The sequence below is a fragment of the Vipera berus genome, assembly GCF_964194415.1.
Source record: "Vipera berus genome assembly, chromosome: 2".
Classification (NCBI taxonomy): domain Eukaryota; kingdom Metazoa; phylum Chordata; class Lepidosauria; order Squamata; family Viperidae; genus Vipera; species Vipera berus.
In genome coordinates, this window is record NC_138203.1 from 33,619,222 (window position 1) to 33,645,622 (window position 26,401).

General features: G+C 37.4%; 1 protein-coding gene across 2 annotated transcripts; it reads right to left on the reverse strand.

The window, feature by feature from the left end:
• Positions 1–3,589: 3,589 nt before the first annotated feature.
• Positions 3,590–25,878, reverse strand: HMGCR (3-hydroxy-3-methylglutaryl-CoA reductase). Of its 2 annotated transcripts, none has more exons than XM_081321734.1 (20): positions 25,754–25,878; positions 23,049–23,241; positions 22,548–22,659; positions 21,765–21,852; positions 20,907–20,991; positions 18,636–18,741; positions 17,217–17,323; positions 15,112–15,228; positions 14,680–14,831; positions 12,740–12,984; positions 12,446–12,615; positions 11,847–12,041; positions 11,102–11,260; positions 10,639–10,796; positions 10,418–10,523; positions 8,261–8,431; positions 6,986–7,126; positions 6,740–6,898; positions 5,608–5,762; positions 3,590–5,496 (listed from the first exon to the last, which is right to left on the reverse strand). In XM_081321734.1, exons 2-20 carry the CDS (start codon positions 23,211–23,213, stop codon positions 5,442–5,444), a joined length of 2,646 nt encoding a protein of 881 aa, XP_081177860.1. In that variant the 5' UTR covers positions 23,214–23,241; positions 25,754–25,878; the 3' UTR covers positions 3,590–5,441. The 2 variants fall into 2 exon arrangements, with proteins under 2 accessions (XP_081177860.1, XP_081177861.1); XM_081321735.1 differs by lacking the exon at positions 25,754–25,878 and adding an exon at positions 25,464–25,536.
• Positions 25,879–26,401: the final 523 nt, after the last annotated feature.

The window sequence follows — 26,401 nt, forward strand, 5'->3', positions numbered from 1 at the left end:
CCTTACTTGTTCTATTTTCTTCTGGAAATTCTGGGGAAAGCAAATTACCAAAATTTGGCAGTGCGTTCCTGGGGAGTCCCAGGAGCTGCAAAATGTGTTGGTTTCTCTTATGTGAGTCATGAATTGTGATCCTCTGTTTCAGAGAATGTTTGATCTTGATAGAAGACTGGAGTTTCTAGATTTACCCTTAAATTATTTTAGTTCTTCATAGACATTCTAAGAAGGTGCCAATAGAAAAGTATTCATCTATTATTAAAGACTGGAGGATCTATAATATGTGATTTTAATTAGTCCTTGGTATCTCAGAATTACTGCATCTTATTGCACAAGTCTTTAAACTCATGGAGAAAATATTTTGTTGTACAATACATAAAGTGGCTCTTCTTGTTCCAGAAAAAATGTAAAGAAACCATCCATTTGGGAGCTGAGCCTTGGCAGAAGAAATCAATGGCCAGGCTGACAGCCCACACAAATTAATAGTCAGCATTTCAGATTCTTTATTAATTCCAGTAATTTGGGGAGTCTATCAGTCTCCATGAGTACTGTACATTGCTGGGCCAAAAATTGTAAACAGGGTAAACTCTGACAACAACCAATGACTTTTACAAGGGGACTGTTTGATGAATTGCTTAAAGGCAGTCAGCAGGTCACTTAAAAGGAAATTGTTGCCTAGCCTGGAACTTTACAGAAACTTGTGACTTATATCATTGATGTTCTTTAGTATTGGAAAGTTTATGCAAGTTGAGTTTGTTATATGCTGATACCAGGGATGAAAGTTGAAATTTGCCTGTAATGGTAATTTCTTTGCAGCATTATGATAGCTGATAAAATGGGGGTTCATCACTGTGACACAAAAATGAAGCATTAATCGATTGAATACCATCACTTTAATACATTATCCTGTGGAATATCATCACAAAGTTTCACCTGTAAAAAAAAATAGAAATCCAGGCTTTTGACTGGAAAATTCATTATATTTTGGGGGAATGCAAATATTGTTATTCACATGGATTTCCTTGACCCTTGCACCATTATCAGCTCAAAGTACTATACTGCAACACCCTAATGTTTGAAATAATTAAGCAACTTGGAAGCCGAAGAAGGAAATTTTGCTACAGGATAGCATTAGACCTACTTCATGAACCACTTAAGAGGCAATTGTAAAGTTGGATTTCACCATTTTATCTAATTTTACAGTGAAGATTTGGCATTGCAGTGCTACACTATTTTTACTTTTAAAGTGAGTAGTGAATAATGGTAATTATAAAAGGTAAAGGTAAAGGTTCCCCCGCACATGCGTGCTAGTCGTTTCCAACTCTAGGGGCCAGTGCTCATCTCCGTTTCAAGGCCGAAGAGCCAGCGCTTGTCTGAGGACGACTCTGTGGTCATGTGGTCAGCATGACTAGACGCCAAAGGCACACGGAACGCTGTTACCTTCCCACCGTAGTGGTCCCTATTTTTCTACTTGCATTTTTACATGCTTTCGAACTGCTGGGTTGGCAGAAGCTGGGACGAGTAACAGGCGCTCACTCTGTTACGCACTCGGGATTCAACCCGCCAAACTGCCAACCTTCTGATAGACAAGCTCAGCGTCCTAACCCACTGAGCCACCGCGTCCCTACTATGGTAATTACTATGGTAATTATGGGGAAAGGTAAATTCAAATGAACATATTTAAAGATTTTCTGACTAGTTAGAAAGGTGATGTTACTTTTTATTCAGCCATCACAAGTATCCCTTAAAAGTAACTATACATATAATCCAGTTATTGAGGTTACTAGCTAGTTATTTCTTCCTTTGAACATAAAATGCAGCCACAAATGTAAGGTATATTTGAAGAGTTTAAAATAATTTATTATAATATAGATAAAATAAACTATAAAATGTGTTGGAGTATTAATTCAAGTTTTACATCAGTAGCTTCACACAGCTAATATTTGGTATAGGATACTGGCCAGCAGCATTCTGAAATACTGTATGCCCAATGCTACAATTCCTATGTTTTATGGATCATACGCAGTTTAGCAAACTATTACCTTTTCTTCTATTAACGTATCTATTAATATATTAATACATTTATGCAATAGTTCCTTATCCAAGCAAAACTTTTGGAAGTGTGGAGCTCCAGAAAACAATTGTAACTGGGTTACCACCAATCTTTGTATTCCCTTCACCTCCCATTTTCGCATGTGAAAGCAAGGTTTAAGGTGTAAATGATTTCATCTAATAGTATAGGAGGAATGTCAGAAGGAAACTCACATAAAGATCTTGGTTAATTAACTTTCTTGATGGAAATAATAAAAGAAATCTAATAGGTAGATAACTGATGTTTTGGGAACAGCCTTTGAAGAATAGCTAGCCGAGAAACTGAGAAATTGTAAAATGACCATATAGAGCAGTCGTGGTGAACCCATGGCATGCATGCCAGAGGTGGCACTGGAGCCCTATCTGTGGGCACGCGTGCTGTCGCCCCAGCCCCACCTATCCCCACGGCCCCCTCACCAGCAGCCCTCCTGGAGTCGCCCCTGGGCACGGCCCACACAGATCAGTGCAGTCAAGGACATGGCAGCTGGGCAGCAGGGACAAGACTGTTCTCGTGCCCCAGAGTGCAGATGATGCTGCGGTGTGCAGGCGTGGCTGCCATGGCACTGCAGGGCTGCCTGGGCAATCTGCTGCGGTGGGCCATGGAGGTGATGCGGGTGGGCAGGGGCCGAGCAGGGGCAGAGCAGGCGGGGCGGGAGGTGGAGCAGGAGGGCAGTTCTGGGGCACTTTGTCTCTAAAAGGTTCGCCATCCCTGATACAGAGGAAATAAGGAAACGATCTATCTACTAATATTTTTGTAGCATTTAGTTATAACCTGCCTTTATTTTTTTTATAAATAACTCAAAAGAGGTGAACAAACACAACCCTCCTTCTTCCCATTTTCCCCACAACACTATCCTTGAAGATGAATTCAGATGAGATAGTGACTTAGGCCAGTTATCCTGCTGGTGTTCCTAGAACAGACATGTGTCACATGATGTCACCCGATGTATCGTAACTTTTCCCCCATTGCCAGCAATGGGGGGGGGGTGCAGTTTCCTTGTGACACATCTGGCCCACGAGCCGGCAGTTTGACACCCCTGTCCTAGAACTACAATTTCCCTATTTCTAGCCGGATGCCTTAACCACTAGACTAAACTGGCATGTAACTTGGTGTTAGGCTTGAAAATATGCAGCTTGCTTTTTTCACTTGCTAACTCTCCTATTGCAGAGGTCCTGATAAGTACACACATTGCCTCCACGTAATTCAGATCTATCATGTTTCTCAGTCTATTCCATGGAACTGGGGTGACTCGGGCCAAGAGGTATATGCATCTTTTGGCTCCAGTGGAATATCTGTTAATCTTCTTCTCTACCTAAATATACAATGCTGCAGCAGCAGTCTTAAAAATTGGATTAAATACCTTCTTAACAGAAAATGGAGAATAGAACAACATGAATAGGAAAGCAATTCAAGTACACAGATACTGCTGGACACACATCATACTTATTCTGGTTTTCCAACTTTGAACAATACTGATTCAAGCCTTAATGGTGTTTGGTTCATATCATTAATTATACTACACTATAGTTGGTTTGTGATTTAAAATCTGGGAAAACTGCGGTGTATGATCACTATACATTAAAAAACAAGTCAAATCAAAGCTGCTTTTGCACTGTTTTACTGAAACTGAAAAAGATGTGTATCAAATGTACACAATTTTATAATAGTACAAAATGTTTTCTTTTTGAAGGACAAAGTATCAGTTACATTCACCAAAATTGACACTGAATAAACCATTTATTGCTAGTCCAGTAATAAAACAGTAAGTTCAAACTTTGCATAAATAAGAAAAAAAAAGTTACCTGAACAATACTGTAGGGAGATGGACATTCATAATGCTATTTACAAGTAGCCACAGCACATATCAAGCAAGTAATAGGTGTTGAGTTGCATTAGAATTGTCATCCTAATACAAATTAAGATTTTAGCTAGTAAACTCCGAAAGGAGTAGTTTATACTGAGTTTGCACAAAATGAGAAGTTTTAGAATCAAACCCTTCAGTTGTTCTAGCTAGTGTGGAAGAGCGAGTCTTCATTGCATCCAGCAGTAGCTGAGGAATGCATCCTCTTGCTCTTCCTCCTCTGGCTGGTTCTCCTTCATAGCACTGATTCACAGGTATCTTTTCTGCATTACAACTTGTCTTCCATCATTTCCATAAACCAGAGAGTTAGTAGTTCTTGACAAGTAAACATAAAATCTGGAACTTGCCCCAAAATAAATTAAAGATTCATCAGGAATGGAAATATTTAAATAAAAAATCAGTATGGATATCAGTGATTAACTTTCATTTAACAACACACCTATTTCTGCAAGGAAGTCAAACCACAAATGGTGATTGAGAACTAGTGTAAACGTGTTTTACTTGCTTGCTAAAAACCATTTCCATTAAACTATCCTAATTAAAGGTTACCAAGTGGGATATCACTGGGATATATTCTCTCACTTAAAAGAGCCATTAAAATTGATCAAAAATGATAATGATCAAGGAACATCGGTGCTGTTGACCAACTACCACCTAGCTCTACAGGCTATGCCCAGGTGGCCAGGCTTCACAGCTGATGCAAGACCATCCATCTGACCAAAACACCTGAGATTTTTAACTTGATGGTTTTAAATCTGGAAATATGGCCTCTACTAGGTACATCTGCTTTACAGCCTATTTTCTGTTTTCAAAATTGTGATATTGAGTAACATAAACTGAAGCACTCCAAAAGGGGGTCCTAAATGTAAATGTGGCTCAATTGATTTAGCTCAGTGCCCAAATCATACTTAGATCAGATGTGGGTAACTGCCAAAAGCCATTCTTAGTCTCTCATTTGTTTTCTGACTCTGTGGAGGGATGATCTTGGCTATTTTCCTGCCCTGGAGGAACAGTAATTTGTTTTACTCTGATGGATTTATATGCATAACATACCAACTTAGGCTCAAAACCATGATGAACATTGCAAAGCAACCGTAGATTGGTCTGAAAAAACAACAAAAAGTTATGCAACTTGTATTTCTCCTCTTAGTATGCCAATGAGAATATTGTAACTCCAAAAAATAACAGTCTGACACTCTTAGAAAGCTTGCGTAGACTATTTGGAGCCCATTTTGTAAAATGCATGAGTCAGAACAAACTAGAGCCCATGTAAAAAAATAAAACCCACATTTTTCATAGATAAGCATCCATTTATGGCAGACAAAGGAAAAAAGGAATCAGGAAACTGGATGCAAATTATACACTCAATGATTCTCCTAGGATTTTTTCCAACAATTCACTGTTTGAATATTTATCTTCCTTTGGAAGTTCACAGATCTGTCATTTCTTTTCATTTTTCAATGTGCCACAGTTGCTTCAAGCTTCCGTCTGTTTTCAAACAGCTTTCTTGGTACCTGTTCCTTGAAGGTCTTGCAAATTTATTTTTGACCTTTCAAAACAAAAGGTACACCAATTCAGAATTGCAAAAATTTTACATTATATTTTGTTGGATGATGGGCAATAGGATACGACCCTGAGATTGTGGCTCTTTCCTTCTTACCTATTGTGGATCATGTGGCTTTTAACCAAGTGCCCTTCAGCTAAGGCAGCCATTAGAGAGAGTTCTCCCGCCATTACTGTAGCACATACAATTTTAGCAAGCTGACGGGCGTTTTCCCCAGGGTTATCTGCACTTGCTCCTTGCACACCCAGCATCTGTATTAAAAAGGAATACAAACAATAAACAAGCTGGAATATGTTCAATTCGAAGTCCCTGGCACTTTACACAGTAGCAAGCTGTACAGGTAGTCCTCAACTTATGACAGCAATTATTTCTATCGCTAAACAATGAGGCCATAAAGTGTGATGACATGTGACCACATCACTTAGCAATGGTAATCCCTACAGTCCCGGGTGCCATATTTAAGTAAGGATCGTGGATTGTTAAGCAAGCACCTCCTTGCAACTTCCCGCCAGCTTCCAACAACCAAAGTCTGTGAGGATGTTGGCAGGCAGTTGCTACTCCCACGTGGCTCTTAAGCAGGCTGGAAGACAGGAAAGCAGCTGCAGGTGAGAGAGGGTACCTAAGTGGTGGGGCATGTATGACACAAGTGTGGAAGGGCTCGGGATATCTGTTGCCAGGTTGGGGAAAGGGTAGAGGGTGTGTGTGAGTGGTCAGAGAGGGGGAGAGGATGGGGGAGACTTACCTGATTGGCTTGTGACCTTCCCTGCTAGCTTCCCTGTTGATTTTACTTGCAGGAAGCCAGAAGGGAAGCTTGCAAATGAGAATCACATGACCACAGGATGCTGCAAACATTTTAAGTGCAAGCCAGTTGCCAAGCACCCAGATTGCAATCACGATTGAAGGGCTGCTGAAACAGCTTGAGCTATCAGAAACCACCACTCATTCAGCATCCTTATAACTTTCAAGAGTCACCATTTAATAGAGGACTATCTGTACTTACATGTGGTTCAGTGATTGGTAGAGTAAAAGTAGAAGGAATAACACTGAAGTACTTTTGGGGCTCAAATTATGCTCACGGTCAGAGAATTCTTATTTTGATTTTTGATCCTATCAATCACTGAACACAGCTGATTTCCACAAAAATGAAAGATCAGCCAAAAATGATTCCCTTCCCAAAATAGAAAGTGGTAGTTCAAACTACATAAATTTCAGATTTATGTTTTCATACCTGCAAGCAAGCTTGCTGGGGTAACAGGTTGGTTCCTCCACCCACAGTACCAATTTCTATTGACGGCATTGTGCAACTGATGTAAAGATCTTCGTTGGTAGGCCCAACAGATTCCATTAATGTAATACAGTTTGAGCTGGTGATATTCTGGGCTGCATCCTGAAGTCAATACAAAAATGAGTTTATATTAGCATTTAAAGGTTTTTAAATGCATAATTTATCACACAGTTAAGTAAAGGGATATACCTGTCCACATGCTATGTACATGGCAGTGACAATGTTAGCTGCATGAGCATTAAAGCCACCTATGCTGCCAGCCATGGCAGAGCCAACCAAGTTCTTGTTGACATTAACTTCAATCATAGCTTCTGTGGTTGACTTCAATATCTAGAAAAAAATTCACCAAGACTCTGGTCAAGAAGGAAGTCTATGTTCAGAAAGAAAATATTTTCAAATGCAATTGTTAGTAGGTACACTCAGGAATCCAGACAACATCAACCATTGTATTACTTTTGACCACCTCTATAGAACTGGAGTGGGAGGCAAAATTTTATAGCGGTTCTCCTTCTTCCTGAGATGATTGTTTCAGTTTGTGTTGGTGGGAGGAGAGGTTTTCCTAGAAATGTCTACTTTGTGGTGTCCCATTTTCTAATGACATCTACATGAAACCATGAGGGTAAGTCAGTCATCCATACAAAGTCTGGTGTCATTAATATGCTGATGTTCACCTCAGATCTGGACCATTAGGTAATATAGTAGAAGTGCTTTCAAAGTCTGGATAGTCAGAACAAATACCCCCCCCCAACGGAAAATGAGTCTGAGTTTGTAGACCAAATTAATATAGAGACACACTATCTTTGATTCTGAGTGGAGATGCACTCTCCCATTCAGAAGTGGTTTAATTTGGGGAGCACAGCAGACAGTTTCCAGTGGCAATTCAAAGTGCTGCTTGTCATCTTTAAGGGGCTCCAAACCAGGTTATGTTAGGGACCATTTTCTCTTGTATTAATCTGCCTGTTTAGTAATTTCAAACAGTATCAACTCTTTCCAGGTTCTATCTACCCAAGATTGCAGAAATAGGCAGTTGCTGCTCTCATACTTTGGAATTCCTTTTGCAACAAGGTCTGGTCTAATCCTTCCTTTCTGGATTTCAGAAGAGCACTTAAGATCTGGTTATTCCATCTACTGCAGAAGGACAGTATGTTCTGAAAGAAGGTTGGAATTTGGGAGAGACCTAATTTTGTATATGTTCTTTTATCATTTTGAGGTTAACAAATTTATTTATACTACGGATAGGCTTTTTGTTTTTGAAAGGGGTGCTTTTTATTTTAAGCAGAATTCATTGTTAGTTGCCCAAAATTTTCAGAAGGGCAGCAGACAAACAATGCACGAATCTATGTATAAATAAATGAGTTTGGAACTGGGAAGGACATAGATAAGTCAAGGATGAACTGAAAGTAATTCAATACAACAATTTTCATGTTTCACTAAAACAATGCGACTCACATAGCATATACTCACTTCTTTAACAACCTTTTGTGGAATAACTGCTTCACAGACCACAGATTTCCCTCTCCCTTCTATCCAATTTATGGCAGCTGGTTTTTTATCTGTACAATAGTTACCACTAATAGCTACAATGTGGAGGTCAGGAAATTCTTCTTGCAGCCTTGTAAGTGCTTTCTCAGCACCCTGTTTGGAAGGATTTAGAGAACAAGACACAGAGAAACAAAAACATTAGACTATCAGTTTAATGCTGGCTGACTTCTTCATTAAGGAGCTTAATTAAGTATAAGCTGTGGGAACTGTAATTTAAAATACTTCATGTAACTTGGCATTATGTAGCATCAGACAAGAAAGTAACATTTTTACTCCTGTTAGTGAAGGATTAGAAGTGGAGTTGTGTGGTAGCCACTCCCATTAGTGGCTGTTGACGACCAAGGCTCTTAGTTAAGATTTGTCTGGTTATGGGTAGAATCCATGGTGTTTACTACTGGCAGCAAGGGATTGATTAGAGTGAGTTTTACGTGGAAGGCTACCTACTCTTTGGATAAAAAGCAAAACATTATAGGAAATAGTCCAGTCCCATCCTGAACTGAGTCCAGAAAGAAACTTGTCAGCTAAAGGGGCTTGCAACCAGCTTGCAATTACAGTATCACAAGATCTCATGTCATATGATCGCCATTTGTGACGTTTATTACCAGCTTCTAATAAATAAAGTCAGTGGAGAAATAGGCAGGAGGTTGCAAATGGTAATCACAGGTCTTTGCAACCATGCAGGATTTGCCTAAAAATGACAGTTGGGACTGTTGGAATTGCTGCTATAAGTTGGCATCATCACGCAACATTGTGCCTTATGACCGCTTCAGAGTTCCTGTTCCCAATTACCATCGATAAGCAAGACTACCTGTGCAGGTGGATTTTATTAGTGAAGATTCATTATTTGCATTCATATATCCATGGTTGATATATATCTGTATATGTCATTTTTAGTAATCAATTTTGTGTTTCAATGATTTTTGGCACAGTTCAACATTTTGTACATGTGAACAAGTACAGAATTGGCCTAGACACAACACCCCCCCCGCCCCGTCTAGTATTCCCAAAGTTACATTTGTGTTGCAATGTTTCCCAAATAACAAGTTCCACCAATATATGAATCCAGTCACTGAATCTGATAAGGTGGCACAAAATCAGACTTGTGCAATATAGGCAACCCACTTCACAGGAAACGGATGCTGTAAGAATAGTTTTTAATAATAATTTTTTAAATTAAAGTTTTATGAAAACACCATGGAATAAAATATATCTCACATTATTTTAAATGCTCCGTCTGGACTCCTTTGGATGCAATCGATTTGTCTATTATTTTGGCAGGATACCCAATAAAAATGTTGTCTCTATATCCAGAATATGCTATATAGCAGACATGTCAAACACAAGGCCCGGGGGCTGGATCCGGCCTGCAAAGTGGTTTTATGCGGCCCGTGAAGCCATCCTGGAAACAGTGAGGGAACGGCCCCCACTGCCTTGGCCCTGGCCCAGAGACCCTCCTTCTGCCAGAGACCCTCAGATCTGTCCCACTACTGCCCAGGCCCCCATAGGCACCCTTGTTGCGAACGATGTAGAGCTGGCCACGCCCACCCAGTAGGCCACGCCCACCCTGGCCATAACCACCCGGCCCCTTGAGGGCAACCGCAATGCTGATGCAGCCCTCAATGAAATTGAGTTTGACACCCCTGCTATATAGGAATCTGTTACATTGAGATTTCATTGTAATATTTTCTTGCTGGCGTAATACACAGGAGAAAGGGAAAGAGAATTCTAAATACTTATTTTTTTCTGTCAGGTAATTTGTATAATGATTTATTTGTTTGTTTGATTTTTATCCTGCCTTTATCATTTTTACAAATAACTCAAAACTGCCAAACATATCCAACACACCTTCCCCCTACTGTTTTCCCCACAACAACCCAAGGAGGTAGGTTGGGCTGAGAGTGATAGGACAAATCACCCAGACAACTTTCATGCCTAAGGCAGAACTAGAACTCACAGTCTCCTGGTTTCTAGGCCAGTACCTTAACCACTACATCAAATTGGCTAAAATTACAGTATTACAATTAAAGTATTCTCAAAGCAAAATTTACTTAAATGCACTCATTAAAATCTAGAACTTACTTTTGAAATCATGTTCATACCCATTGCATCACCTGTTTTAGACTGGAAGCGAATATAAAGGTTGCGGCCAGCCAAACCAATGTGAAGCCGTTGCAAACGAGCAAATCTATAGAGAAGATATTTGATTAACATATTGTCTCACATTCTTTTTTGATGCACTTTTTTCAGATTTTTATATAAAATGCATTACCCCCCTCTTCTAGATTATATAAAATGCTAACCTGCTAGTGCTATCAAATGCATCTTTTACTATCTTAAATCCTTCTGGTGTTTCAAGCCAAGCCTTCACTTCTGCAGACTGGCACGCTGTGGGTAGTCTTACTATAGGTCCTCGTGTCATTCCATCTGCTAGAATACGGCTACTAGCACCTCCAGCAAGCTGACATATAAAAATGATAACAGGATGAGTCACTAGCAGATGCATATGATCAAGAACAAAAACACTTTTAAGAATTGCACATGGTTATATTCAGTATTGTGCTACTAGACTTCATCTCACAGAACAAAAGACTTCCTCTCCTTTTCATTTCTCCATAGCCACCCAACTCTTCACCTTTAAGTTCTCCCAAACCCCTGGAACACATTGTGCATGAAGATGCCCATGGACAAGGAAAACTGGATTCCACCCACTGTAACTGCACTAAACAAAACCTTATTAGCCCTGCTTACATCATCTTTACTTACACATATTGCTCTGCATCCCCTGTTTGTGCTTGCCACCAGGCATCCTTCAGTTGTTGCCATTGGTACCTGAAATTCTTTCTTGTCCAAAAGAAGTGGGCCAGCCACACCCACAGGAATTGGCATGTATCCAATCACATTTTCACAGCAAGCACCCATCACCTTTAAAAAAGTCAACTAAATATTAAAATTTAGTTTGCTATATTAGGAAATATTAAATATATGACAGGTATAGGTATTTGGGATTTAGAATACCTAGTGCATGTAGAAGAATTAAGTAAATGTACCATTTTATACCTGCATATATTTAGACAACTTTTATATGTCAAACGTTACAGGCACTGTGCAACTGTCTCTAAGATTTAGATAAATACAATAGAATTCAGCAAAATCTTCTTTAATGTTTCTGTGTCAAATTTTCTTAAATCTTATAGCATGGCCTAGTTATAAATTGAGACCAAGATGTGAATTACCATTATCTTGAAAGAAACACTCCAAAGAGAAGCATTCATTTATGTTTGCAAGGACTACTGAAGCAACAATAAATTTGAAATGGCATTATCATCGCTGACAAAACATACTGTAGAATGTTCAGTATTAACTATCTAGCTTTCTGTTCGACTGCAAACCCCCATGTACTACTTGCAATCAAACTAGGTGCAACTCCAGATGAAAAAGTTTAAAATACTGAATATCATTATGTATGTTTCAATTTATATAAGATATATTTGCCTATCATTCTACTCACCAAAGAATAATTATAATCCTTATAAGGAAGATACTGTAATGATGAAGGCTCGGGAAGCTTCTGAGATAACATTTGCCTACGAATGGATACACCACGTTCCTGAGTTTCCATCAAAGCTTCCAGTTTATAAGCAGGAATATGCTTTGCATTAATTAAACTAATAACTTCTGAATCAGAGAGGAATTTAGCACCCATCTGAGGAAATAAAAATATTTGATTGCGATATAACTTTTACAATTCTTCCTCTTTGCCTGAAGCAACTCACATGATAGAACAAATACAGGGTGCAGTATATTGAAAAACTTTGAGAGAGGGTGTGCTGATTGAAAGCTATGTCAAAATGATTGAATATCATTAATAAAATATTTTATCACACGTGTGCATCTTGTAAAATGTACATTTCTTTTGACTGGATAGAATGTTACATGTCAATCTAGTTTAAGATTTACTGTAAAACAATATACGATACAAAAGAAAGAAGTTCCCAATACAATATATTGCCAAAATAACAAGTAAATCATCATCTAAAAGCCTGTTTTTTGTACCAAAATATTAATAAACTACTTTATGTCTTCATTTGCTTTTCTTTTCTTTTTTACCTTGGCATTCTGAAGTATACAAAGACATTCTTCAACTGACCGCATCTCTTTAGGCAATTCTATTGCAGATTCTTTTCTGTTATTGATGAAGGATGTTTCAGCAGAACTATCACCAACCACAAATACGGCCTTAGCAGGCGATTCTGATTGGAGAGGCTTTATAGTCTCATCTGCATAAAAGTCAACATTGAAATCTGAGGAATTTATCAAAGGTTTTATGTTTCAGGCTTCAATATGAACTTTTTTTAAAAAAACAAAACAAAAAAACAAACATACATATCAACAAAAGATTACCTTTTCCATCTTTGGCAACTTGAGTATCACCCATTTTTCTTAAACTGGGAGTGTTTTTTAAAGGAATAGACTGTTTTCTGCAGCAATTTTCAGGAACTTTTTTCTGAATCATTATTGGAGATATTATTGGATTCTTCAATGAAAGTGTGGATTCCATCTCTGTTTGTTCAAAAAAGATGTATTTGACAGCAAGTAGAAGAGCTAAGCCAAGTGTAATTGTTTGTTCAATGTCCATACTGGCCATTCTAAAAAGGATGAAAGAAAACATCTTTAAATGTTTGTCTATTCTCTTTCCTCCTCTCTACCCTGCCATGATTTTCTAATACATGTTAATTGGTGGAATTCCTACAGAAATGATCGAAGGACAATCATTGTAATTTGATCATTTTTATGCCTGGAAATGCCTTAAGACACCTTCCCTCTTTTAAAGTAAAACCTCTGTCAAATTCACCTCTTAGTAAAGTAACTTCATGAAAATGTCTATATAGTGTTCTTCATAACAATGTATAGAAAGATGCTGTGAGTGGAATGTTTTCTTGCAAAGCGTCATGTACATAAGTGAAACTACAAGGGGTTATCACTTAACAATTGTCCTGTTTAGCAACCACTCAAAGTTACAATGGTGCTAAAAAAGTAAATTTACGACCAGACCTGGCATTTACAACCATTGTAGTGTCCCCACAATCACGTGACTGACATTCAGATGCTCTGTAACTGGCTTCCAATCAGCAGTCAATGGAGAATCGAGCAATAAAATTGCAAGTCACTATACATGATGTCTCACTTAACAACCCATGGCAATTCCCTTAATGGGAAGCAATGTCCTAATCACTGTTACATGATGTTTCACTTAGTGACTGTTTCCCTTAGCAATGGAGTTGCTGGTCCCAATTATAAGCCTGGTCAGGGAGGATTCCCTGCAATATAACTAATCATTTTTAACCCAGATTTCTACCTTTATTGATTACATTCTCAAAATTACTCAGTTTGGATTAATTAAATATTAACTATTCTAAGCATATACTCTTTCTCCTCATTGTAGACATATTAGTGGACTATTGCAATTCTGGTAAATTAAGAGAACATGCAAGACCAGTTAATACCTAAATTACAGAAACCACCACCAGAAGGAAGGCTCAGTTTTATACTTCAATAATTATTTGTTATGTTACCGACAAAATAATGTAGTTAATATTAAAGATCTTCTCACTCAGCCAGTATTATTAATATGGGAAGGAATTGTATTTCCCAGTGTTATTATTCTGGAAAAGTTATAAGACTGTGTGGAATATTACCATGCTATTGCTACAGTGAATGACTAAAGCCATCTAGTCAGCATATACATAAGTAGAACAAATATAAATCCAAAAGTATTACACATTCCTGATGCATATTTATTGGTTCTTGAGACTCTTAAAGGAAGTTTTCCCTGCATTTTTTCTCCTGAAAGGCTTCTCTTATCCATAGAAAAATGCTAATTTTCCATGAACAAAGGAACTCTTCTGTGGGCTGGAGTAGGAGCAGGGCTTTTTTTGTCATAGAACACTCAGAACGGAGTTCCGGCATCTTTTTCGGATGAAACCTTGTAGGATAGGCAAGACGGGTTGTATGACATGTGTGAGTTCCGGCACCTTTTTCTTTTACAAAAAAAGCACTGAGTAGGAGAATGCATAACTCCACAGGCTGAAGTAAGAACTTTGCAGATCAGTGATCTTTCAACCCTGGTGTCAGTCATTTGGCCAATTAGATCTGAGGATAATTATATATACTGGCCCGGGAAAGATTAATGCCCTATTATTATCATCACATTTAAGATGCTGGTAACAGGTCAAATATTCTTAAAACTTCTCACAGAACACATTCTGTCAGTCCTTCCACAATAAATCTTAACCATGGTGAAGCAGATGCCACAATGATAAAAATGTTATGACGAAACATACCTAGAGAGATAAAATTGCCACAAAGAAACATTAGGCTCTATTCGCTTTGGAGTATTTTCATCCAGGCCCATAGCTATTTCCGTTGTGCTGTTTTGAGCAGAGGGTTCTGCTATCCAGCGACTGTGAGCATGAACAAGAACCAAACCTAGAGACTTAAATTTAAAAATTTAAACTGGTTAAACCGATCAGTTCAACTAGGAATATGACTCAATCAGTGATCAGTACTTAAGCATTAAACATATCATTAAAATGATGGCACAATACTTTTATTGGATATATTATCATTCCTATAAAAGCTTTACTTATTAAAAGGTAACCTACATACTCTTTTGTTTTTACCTTTGCATATATTGTCAAAATTCAACTTCTTTAAAGGGTTTAAAATATTCAGTTTATTTCACAATTACAGGATCTAAGAAAACAAACACTAACCATAATCATTTTGACCCTCTGTGTTACAGGATTTGGTTTGTTTTCTTCTTCTTCCAGAACACGTGCAAAGTGACTAAGCTGCCATATTGGATGTCCTTCACGACTCTCCCGTGAAAGCTGAGGAAGAACAGAAAAAAGTTATTCGGTACATTTTTTATTTATGTCATCCATAAGAATAAGGTTTCATACCACCATTTCAATAGCTGAATAACATATTGAATGTCAATTTATATATTAATATTTTGCACAACTGTTTTATGAATCATAGGCACCACTGTATATAATAATTTAATTATTCATAGCAGCACTACAACCTGTGAGCAGAACTAGATCACCAGGATAAGAATGTCAGAATTATGAGCAACCCATATTCAGTTTAAGAATTTTGAAACACGAAAAACTGGTTGTTGAGCTTTTCCTTCACCCTCCTTTTCTGTGCCATGTTTTTTTAAAATTGTTTCTCTGAAGGAACTAACTGCAAAATAAGGGAACTTTAACTATCAATAGTTTGCATTCTGAACATTGAATATATATAGTTTTAAAAAAAATCAACTATAAAATGGAGAAAGCCCAAACAGAATTTATATATTGTTGGTTTTAATTTTGTCCTGAAGCATATAATTTTCTCAATATAAACTATGTTAAATATAAGTAAATCTAACAACTGCAATATTAAATTATAATAATAAAGCCAGCTAAATTTAAAAATGCCCGTAGATATTATTTAATATTTAACCATCAATATATACTGACAATATGGCAGGAGTTATGCAAAATATTTTGAGTTCACTGCATTTGTATATAATTAGCCTAACCCTAATAGACACCACGGGAAACATCCCAATATGACATTTTTCAGAATCACAAAACTGACTAGAAATTGAACTGCACAAGTGAAAAGTAATACTTCTATGTACAGCTTTTACTGACTTAAATTGCTCAGAAAATCTTTCTAGAAGATTCTGCCTCTTAAAAGTATCTTGGAACCAAAACATTTCTAAAATGATCAACAGTAAAAGAAACAGAGCGCAACATGGTTATACTCATTTCCCCTTTTTATTCTTAAATACTAAATTAAAGTTATCATTATGCAAAGCTTCACATTTATCTACCTATTCTCTTAAACATAGGTGAAGTTTCTGATTTCATAGAATTTCGACAGGAATGCTTTTGCAGAATATGACTTCTTTGTGATTATAGAAAAGTAAACTATATGCATAATTCAAAAGGAAGATTCATGCATCTAATGGAATTACATATTATACAATTCTATAATATTATACATATTATAGAATTATTTTCAGAGATGTCCTTATTTTTTCCCCTTTCTCTCATTTTGTCTCTATATTACTAATTAATAGGTCCACATGAGAACACTTTTTGATAAATTTCTCCTTCTATTCTGGAAATAAGAGAGGCCTTGTTTTCATTTATAAGAGCCATGTTTTCATGAATAATGGGTTTTATTTATTTATTTATTTATTTATTTAATTCGATTTATATACCGCCCTTTCCCGAAGGACTCAGGGCGGTTTACAGTGTAATTAAAACAAGAGATACAAAAGTTAAAAGCAATTAAAAAAGAATTACATCGATCCCTGAAAAAATAAAAACCCCAATTAAAATTAAATTAAAATTCTCAGCCTGGGCCAGAGAGCTCGAAGAGCCAGGTCTTCAGGTCCCAGCGAAATGAACGGAGGTCGGGGGCAGTCCTAAGCTCCATGGGCAGCTGGTTCCAGAGGGCAGGCGCACCCACTGAGAAGGCCCTCCCCCTATGTGTTATCCGCCGGCAATCTCTTACCGGTGGCACCCTGAGAAGACCCTCCCTATGGGAGCGCACTGGACGAAGGGAACTTGATGCTGGCAGCAGGTGTTCCCTCAGATATCCCGGACCCAAGCCATTTAGGGCTTTATAGGTCATCACCAGGACCTTGAATCTCACCCGGAGGGCAACCGGGTTTTCCTAACCTCATATTAAATGTGTATTACAGTATCTCACTAGGTTTGTATTATCAATCCATTCTAAACTGCAATTTTTCATTTGTCATGAACCCCAGTAATTTATATATGCTCAAAAGATTATTATACTGCTACTGCTCTCTTACCTCTAACACCAGTGACACACAGGCTGGAAAGAAGGTCATGAAGACAAAATAGTTGGCAAGAACAGACATACAGCCAAAACAACACATGATTTCAAGCTGTCTTACTCCTGTTAAAGAGATCATCAAATAATTAAAATCAGATTCATGTTACCATGAAAAACATCATCTGGAGTCTGCTTCAATATGAACAAAATTGGAGAACCTCAGAACGTTTACATGTAATTCACAGCAAGATAAAGATAGAGAAGTCAGATAAAGAACTCAGAATCCAAGAAAAGATGCTAGAACTCATAAACTCAAACTTGCAAATGATGACTTGCCTCATAAAAATAGGCAAAAGTAAGCAGAGGAGAATTTGGCTCTTTTTCATTTTTCATAAAATCTGTATTCCATGAAAAATTAACACGAGCCTTATTATGTAGGTACAGTTAACATTTAAACGAAGCTTTCAAAATATTTTAAAATTAATGTGTTGTACAAGAAAGATTTTCTATGTTGAATGAATACTTCTAACATCTGCTAATTAAATTCTGATTCCTTCAATATTACTGTGCATACTTCAGTAAATAGCTGTATCACAAAATATGTAATAGACATAAATTGTGTCACTGTTAAACTTTTATTTAGCTATAATACCTTGATAAATAAAAAAATAAAATAAAAATATACACACAGAACTCAAGCAAGCTATGTTAAATGGTTCTCCTTAAAAATTTAATTGTTTTCCCTGTGATTGTGTATATTACAGAAAGCCAGGAATTTGTTTAGTAAGGGCAAAATACAGATACGGTAGTCCTTGGCTTTCATTTAGTAACTGTTCAGTTACAACGTCAATAAAAAAGTGATGACCATTTTTCACACGACCATGGCAGCATCCCTGTGGTCATGTGATTAAAATTCAGACAGTCCACAACTGGCATATATTTGTGACAGTTAACAGTGTCCCAGGGTCATATGATCACATATTGTGATGTTCTGACAAGCAAAATCAATGGGGAAACTGGATTCACTTAACAGTGTTACTAATTTAACAACTACACTGATTCACGTAACAATTGTGGACAGAAAAGTCGTAAAATGGGGCAAAACTCCCTTAACAACTGTCTACCTTAGGAATGGAAATTTGAGGGTCCACTGTGGTCGTAAAAAAGAACTGTATGTCATTGATACGGCAAGAGCACAAACAGTTAACTTCTTCATTCTCTACATAAGACAGGAATAGAATTTTAAAAACCTTTCTGAAGGGAGAAAAAAAAGATCTTATAGAACCCAGAGGAACATGCCCTACCCAAACTATGGCCTGATTTACTGAACATAACGTCTCCAGTGGGGAAAAATACAACTGAATACAAATTTACTGTGCAAATATTTTTAACCTTAAAAATTAAAATTCTGCATTCCTAAAAATTCTCAGCTTACCAGACATTGTGCCAACACCAATAACAAGACACTCAACAAGGGCATCAAGTGTAAATGTAGGGCCCAGGATTGCCATTCCACGCGAAATATTCTCTCTTACTTCATCCTACATATAATACATTAAAAGTGTAACTCAGCTAACACAAAACTGGAAAAACGATGTTTATTCACCTCCAACTGACGATATTGAACACGTTATGCAAAATAATGATTTTGTTCAATGCATTATATAAGTATGCTTTCCATTATCCTGGGTACTTTTATATATAATGCAATTATATGCTTTCAATAGTAAAGATAGTCTTGTAGATATTAAAACAATGAGACCTTACACAAGTATTCTTTTCAAATTTAAAATATGTTACTAAATTAGATAACAAATACTACTATATCCAACACTTGCTTATAGAAGAGATACTCTTACTGTTCACATTTGGCATAAAGTAGAAAGGCTATAAAAATGTAAATAATATGGACAAACACATTTACAAAATAAAACTGGGTGCATTAAAACATATTTTAAAATTTCAAAGACTGTAAATTTTATTCTTTGATACTGAAAGACATTGCTTAGGTGGACATTCCATAAATACAGAGCAATTATGATTTTTATGACCATTTATCCTATTTTACCTTGCAGATTAAAATCTCCATTATTGATTTCATAATATGTAAAACGGTGTCCTCACCCACTGTAATTATTTCAACAGCCCAGTAAGAACTTTTTCAAAGAATAAAATATCAAAACAGTCATTAATACTTGTCAATTCATTTTAAATGTTATCATTTTTTCAAGTGTACTCCAGACGCTGATTTCTTTCATTATCTTTTACAATGATATTGTTTCAAATAATTTGTTTAACTTTTTTCAATCTTCCCATGATCATTTGAATATATTATCATACCTGATTACCTAATGACATGGCACGATATGGCATGACATGATTACCTAATGACATGACAAGATATGATTACTTTTGAGGCTTTTAAATATATATTTTATTAATTTGATCTTTCAAATATAAAATTAATGTTTGTTATTCACTTTGGCTATATCCAAATTTCTACTATTTTAGCATTTATAGCATAATGACTATAGGTAGTCCTCGACTTACGATCACAATATTGCTCAATGTTCTGTTGCTAAGCAAGAGTTTTGCCCATTTTTATGACCTTTCTTGCCACATTTGTTAAGTGAATCACTGCAGTTGTTAAATTAGTAACACTGTTGTTAAGTGAATCTGGCTTCCCCATTGACTTTGCTTGTCAGAAGTTTACAAAAGGTGATCATATGACTCTGGGACACTGCAACTGTCATAAATATAAATCATTTGCCAAGTGTCCAAATTTTGATCATGTAACCATGGGGATGCTGCAATAGTTGTGTCAAAAACTCACTTTTTTCAATATCATTGTAACTTTCTACGGTCACTACACAAACAGTTATAAGTTAAGGACTACCTGTATTAGTCTGAGCTATAAAGCAGTGGGCAAATCAAAACCAGTTTATGAAAAACTGAGGGAATTTTTGCATTGTTTCTTTTGTTTTGTGCCCCCCTCTCACCATCATTATACAATCTGCAATATTATTAGGTAAAGGTAAAGGTTCCCCCGCACATGTGTGCTAGTCGTTTCCAACTCTAGGGGCCGGTGCCCATCTCCATTTCAAAGCCGAAGAGCCAGCGCTTGTCTGAGGACGTCTCTGTGGTCATGTGGCCGGCATGACTAGACGCCAAAGGCGCACGGAACGCTGTTACCTTCCCACCGTAGTGGTCCCTATTCTTCTACTTGCATTTTTACGTGCTTTCGAACTGCTAGGTTGGCAGAAGCTGGAACGAGTAACAGGCGCTCACTCTGTTACGTGGCACTCGGGATTTGACCCGCCAAACTGCCGACCTTCTGATCGGCGTCCCATGCAATATTATTATGTTGATCTATTTATCATGCTAAAATTGCAAAAAAAATTCAACTCACAAGCAAAACTGGCATTTTCTTTGATTACTATTGTATACATCTCTATTTAGCAGCCATACTGAGATGAATCTACTCGTTTGTATTTATCTAAACATCAAGGTAGCATCTCAAGTAAGCTTCTTTTGCATAATCATAAATCTCTTAAACATTAAACAAGCTCTTAAACAAAATATACTCAAATTAATCTAGGCAATTATATAGGAATTTTATTTTTACTTTAATTGGTAAAGGATTCTATGTATTACATTATAAGATATTGTAAATACTTTTCTCAATGAAGCTGAGAATTTGGCTGACCTGTGAGTTGGAACTGAGTGCAAATTTAGCTAATGCACTAGCTCTGGAGAGGTCAATCAGAAGCAAGAAGAATGGCAGCGCTTCACTGAAAGGTATAAAAAGCATATTGTTAATTAACATGTTACATAAGCATGTAAAAACTGGACATACATCTTGATAAATATTTCAATAAGATGGCTAAATAATTTATTGCAAAACTAACGTTCAGAGATTTTTAACTGAAGGCATTTGTTCAACATTTCTCTGCTGTACTTAGGGCAGTAATGGGAAACTGAAGTCACAAGGCCAAATAGCATAAATAAATAGCATAAATTATAAACAATAACAACAAAAATCAAACACAGGGGCCACCAGGGGGAACCTTCCTAACTATTTGGAAAAATTGCTTTCAGTATTCGTTGAATTTGAATTTGTGCATAGCTTTCAATAGGATTTTGTGGATTTAACTTTTGACCATTTAAAAGTGAAGAAATACACAATTTTGTGCCTCATCTCTTTCAAATTATGTTATTGTGTAAATAGGGGAAGTCATATTAGAAGCAGTGCATGAGTCAATTAGGTGTAGCTTTACACATGCAATTATCCTTTTAGGATACGAAATGAAATTATTCTGATGCCAAGTTTCAAAATTAGACTGCTCTTAGAATAGAATAGAGCTGGAAGGGACCCTGGGGGTCTTCTAGTCCAGCTCCCTGCTCAAGCAGGAGAATCTACATCATCTCGGGCAGGTGATTGTCTAGATGGAGTGCTCACGATTTCTGGGGGTAAGCTGTTCCACTGGTTGATTGTCCTCACTGTCAGGAAGGTTTTTTTCTTATTAAACTGAAGCAAATTTTCATACATATACTTAATACGTACTTCAACCCTGTCAATTCTTTATCAAGGAAATGAATCACCACTGTACTGAAGACAAAGCTTGAGAAGATTGTGAACAGCCCAGCAATACCTGCAAAATATATATAATCTATGTAATAAGCGCTATACAGAACAGTACTTCTCTATATACATTAATCTAAATCTTTACTCTGAAGCAAGTTTATCCAGATAAAATAGTACCCTGATCCTGTTACAGTTTGCTTTAGATATACTGTTATACAGTTATCCTGAAATATTTTAATATGCAGAGCATTTTGTTACTGTAATATTTTTCTTCAATTTATCAAAGAGTGTTACCAACCCTTGAAATCTGTATAATTATATCAGTATAATTCAGTGAGGACAATCATCTTCTGATGGATCATTTTCAATTAATGCTGCAGTTCTGAGCAATGGACAAATTAGAATTTGTCTACATGGCAGAATTCAAAAGCTTAGTTTTTGCTTCTTCACAAGACCAATAGTTCTTTCACCTTAAATAGCCTATGTAAAATATATCAACCACAGGTTTATCAAAGATTTTCATAATTGCAAGATGGAATCAGAATGAGCATCTATGCAAAACAATATATCTCAATTCACAAACGTATAAAATATGCAATGAATTCCAGCAACACCAATTTTTTGTTTTGGAGTATTTTTAGGACAGAAATTTAAAACTCCTTTGTATATGTTATAGCCAATTTGATTAGGGTATAGTCAAACCTGTTTCATACACATGCTTGTTTTGCTCTGATTACCATCTTAAAAATAAAAGTATCTTACCCAAAATATATTTTGAGCCAAGTTGCTTCAAATTTTGAAACTGGAAGTATATATAAAGGATTGCTATACATCGTGTGATTGTCAATATTATGATATCACTGCTCAAAACATCCTGTGAAAGGAAAACATTTTATTTTCAAAATGAAAAACACTACATTTTTGAAATCTGTTAAATACTTTCTCAATGTTTCACATATATAACATTTCAGAAATATAAACATCCTCATAATGTTATTAAAATAGTAACCTTTTCATAGACACACATTTCCAAAAATTAGTGACATTTGTTTAGTCAATTGCTAATATTAAAGTAAGTATTCTCTTCATTCGAGCTTGACTTCAGTTAGTCATATGGACACTATATGGGGTATTTCATTGACTTCCCAATCTTGTCTGTAGTCTGAGATTTCCCAATTTTAAATTTCACTCAAATCTGTTTTGCTTCAAGGATAGTATAGTAAAATAACAAAGTAATTTTTAAAATAACTTTAAAGTCTTTACCTCTTCAAATTTAGGGCATTCATAATTCCAACCACAGATCTTATCGTTACCAGTGAACATCTTCATAGACATCATACAGATGGTAAGAGTTACAGTTCCCACAATAACTTCCCATGGGTGAGAGGCCACAAAAAGGCCATGCATTCGGAAGAGTCCTGACAGCATTTTCAAAAGTATTTGCACAAATCTAGGACTAAATCCAAATAAAAAATCTTTCTTATTAGTTATATCAATTATATATTTAGGTAACAATATAAATTTATGCTCCACACAAGTTTGGCTGATGGATAAGAAGAACAAAAATGATTACAGCCTATATTCCAGTTTAGTTCTTCATAAACTCTACACAACTTTCAGTTAAATTGAATGGAATCCACCTGCCCCCTACAATTGACTGGTAGTACATCTGAATCATCGGTAAGTGGAACTTGAATCATATTTTATGTTTCATACACGACTTTTAACCTTAGAACCAGGGAGTTTCCTTTAAAGGGAATACTACCATGTCATGCCTGCTTGAATTTGGTATCATACATCTCACTCCATCTGCAACATCACACAGACACTTTACAGTACTACCCCAGATCTTGTCAAGTTAAATTAAAGTTCCAATTATTCAAATGTCCTCTCATTTGTTAATTTGCTTTATGTCTGCGTGACATCTGGGAGATCATCATTCATGCAAAGACTGCCAAATATGGCCTGCCAGGGACCAGGATAGTTTTCTCACAGAACTATATGAGGCAGCATAGCAAATATACTTTATCCATAACACTAAGCATGAGTCCACAATATGTACATATAATAAAAATACTGAAACCCACAGGACGCCATCATCAATGTTTGATATACTGCATACGTTTGTAAGTTGCCCCAAGATGAAATGTGCAGCACACCAATCTAATAAACAGACTACAATGCACAGCCCAACAACATTCAAGTACTAACAGAATCAGACTAAAAGATTCTTATTCCTAGTGGAAGAAAATATAACCATTGCATGTACTGTGAATCTGTGGCACCAGGGACCTTAATCATACTATTGTAATCAGATGAAAAAATGCATGAGCCAGGAAGTCTCAGTTGATTGTTCTAGGCAGGGCCTTTCATATGCTGCAAAATTTACAGCATCTTCTCCCCCACAAAAAAAATCAGATGCTACAAATGAGATTAGTATCATTCCAATGTACTGCAGTGAAGAGTGTAGCTTACCTACTTCCTACCTACAATATTTCTGCCAATAACAAGGAAAATATAGTTTGGGGACAGAGTGAAAAAGGCTGTAAACCTAGAAAAGTGTCTTTTTTAATGTATATTTATTGGAGGGATTCAGTGTAAATGTTAGAACGATTAGCCAACAAATACAGTAAGAAGTTTGGTAAAAATAGAGGTGAGAGTTTAGCCTCAAATAAACTTTGGACATGAACTAAAACTAACCTGTTCTGTGTTAGGATTATATTGGATTTATTGCTTTATTAAATTATATAATTACACTAGGATGTAATTTAATGTGAAAATGGTTAAAATATTCTCAAGCTGAGCTAAACATCTATTAACTACACAGATACAAACCTTGCCATTTTGGGGGGAAAAATATAGAAGTAATTTACCACTGTTTTCTTTCAAAAAAAATTTAATTTCTCAGTCTAGCCTACAGCTCTGGCATTCCCTGGTGCCTCCCATTCAAACAATAACCAGGCCTTATTTTCCAGGGTCTGTGGGCCACTTGCTGCAATGCAGTTCAAAAAAAATAAAATAAAAATCTTAACAACCTTCACAGCCAGAACAAGGTATTTTACATGTTAAAAAATTGGAGGTAAAAACCACAAGACGTCTACAAAAAGCGAACGTCTGATAAGACTTCTTCAGCATGGCTACTTTATTAGCATTACTGTACTATCAGCCGCATCCATAAAGCATCTTTGCTACATAGTAACCATGTTGGTGCTTTAAAACGACCACACGCCGTTTAACCTGCCGTCCAATGACCATTTTTTTACCAATCGCCCAGTACTATTGATCTAATTGGCATTTCCGCTATGCTTTTTCTCTATTCCTATTTTGACTTGATCAATCAGTTTCGTCTGAGGCCGAGAATATAAACCTAGGACAAATACTGCTTCTTGATGTCCAAAAAACCGTGGTTAAGAAAAGCACTCTTAAGAAGCCGGAACAGGCCGTCGTGGATGGAACAGTCTCGAGGAGGCCACGACCTGCATCTCTCCAAGGCGGAGGTCCGTGGCAGAACCGCACGGGGCGGGGTGTCCACCTGGGACACACCGTTCCGACCACCCCAGAACTCATCGTGACACCCAAGGCAGGGCCTGGGGACGAGGTCCAGGCGCCCAGAGCCGTGAGCGATGAATGAACGGCCCGACTACCCGAGGGATCTCCATCCGTTCCTCCCCAGCCTACCATAGTTCCAGGGACGCCCCCACTTCGCTCAACGAAGAAGGGGAAGGCAGTTGACTCCGCGCTCCTGAGCGCTTTTCCTGAGGCAGGAAGAGAGAGAGAGAGAGAGAGAGAGGCTCCTTGACCGACCCAGCCTAGAAAGTCCCCTCCGGTCGCGCAAGACTGGCCGGAGCGCGCCTGATTGAAATGGCTCTCCTCATCCCCAAAATTATGGTGACCTCGCCCATAAACCAATGCGCTACAAGATAACCGGGCCCAAAATAACACTTTTGAGCCAACCAAACAACCAGTACCTCTCTCTTAGAAAACGGCTGGGATGGTGAGTTGAAGCTGGCAAGGCGCTAGCCTCCTTTCCTCCTCGCTTATTTGCCGCAGACTGAAGCGGCCGCCCTCCCCGCTACACAAGGACGCCCGGCTCTCCACAGAGCTGAAGCCATCGGCCGATCGTGCAGCCAATAGCTAGCGTTCGCCGCGCCCAGCCAGGGATACGTCACCCTTTCTGTCACTGTAGCAACCGGTCAAGGAAGCGGCATAGCGCTCGACAGATCAGGAGGGTGGCACGCGCCATCTCGCCACGGGAAGAGCGACCAATGAATCACAGCCAAAATCTCCTCGAGCCTCCTCAGTGGCCCATGGTCCATTGGCTTATTTGCATGTTGCTTCAGCGAGCCAATTGGCTTTCCGCTGGTCAGCGGGAGAGAAGAATGCTCCGAGGATTCCGAATTTCGATTTGTAGCGCAAAATCGCTTTTCTATCTTCCCTACAATATAATAATATATATCAAACCGAACTAGCATTGATTGGCATTATTATTGCCATGATAGTCTGTCTACTTGGCCCTGCTTTTTCTCCTGTTCTTTATGACCAGCTTTACCACACTGCAACATTGGAATCTTTCCTGTCACTCAGGAACAACTCTGTTCTGTGGCTTACTATATTCT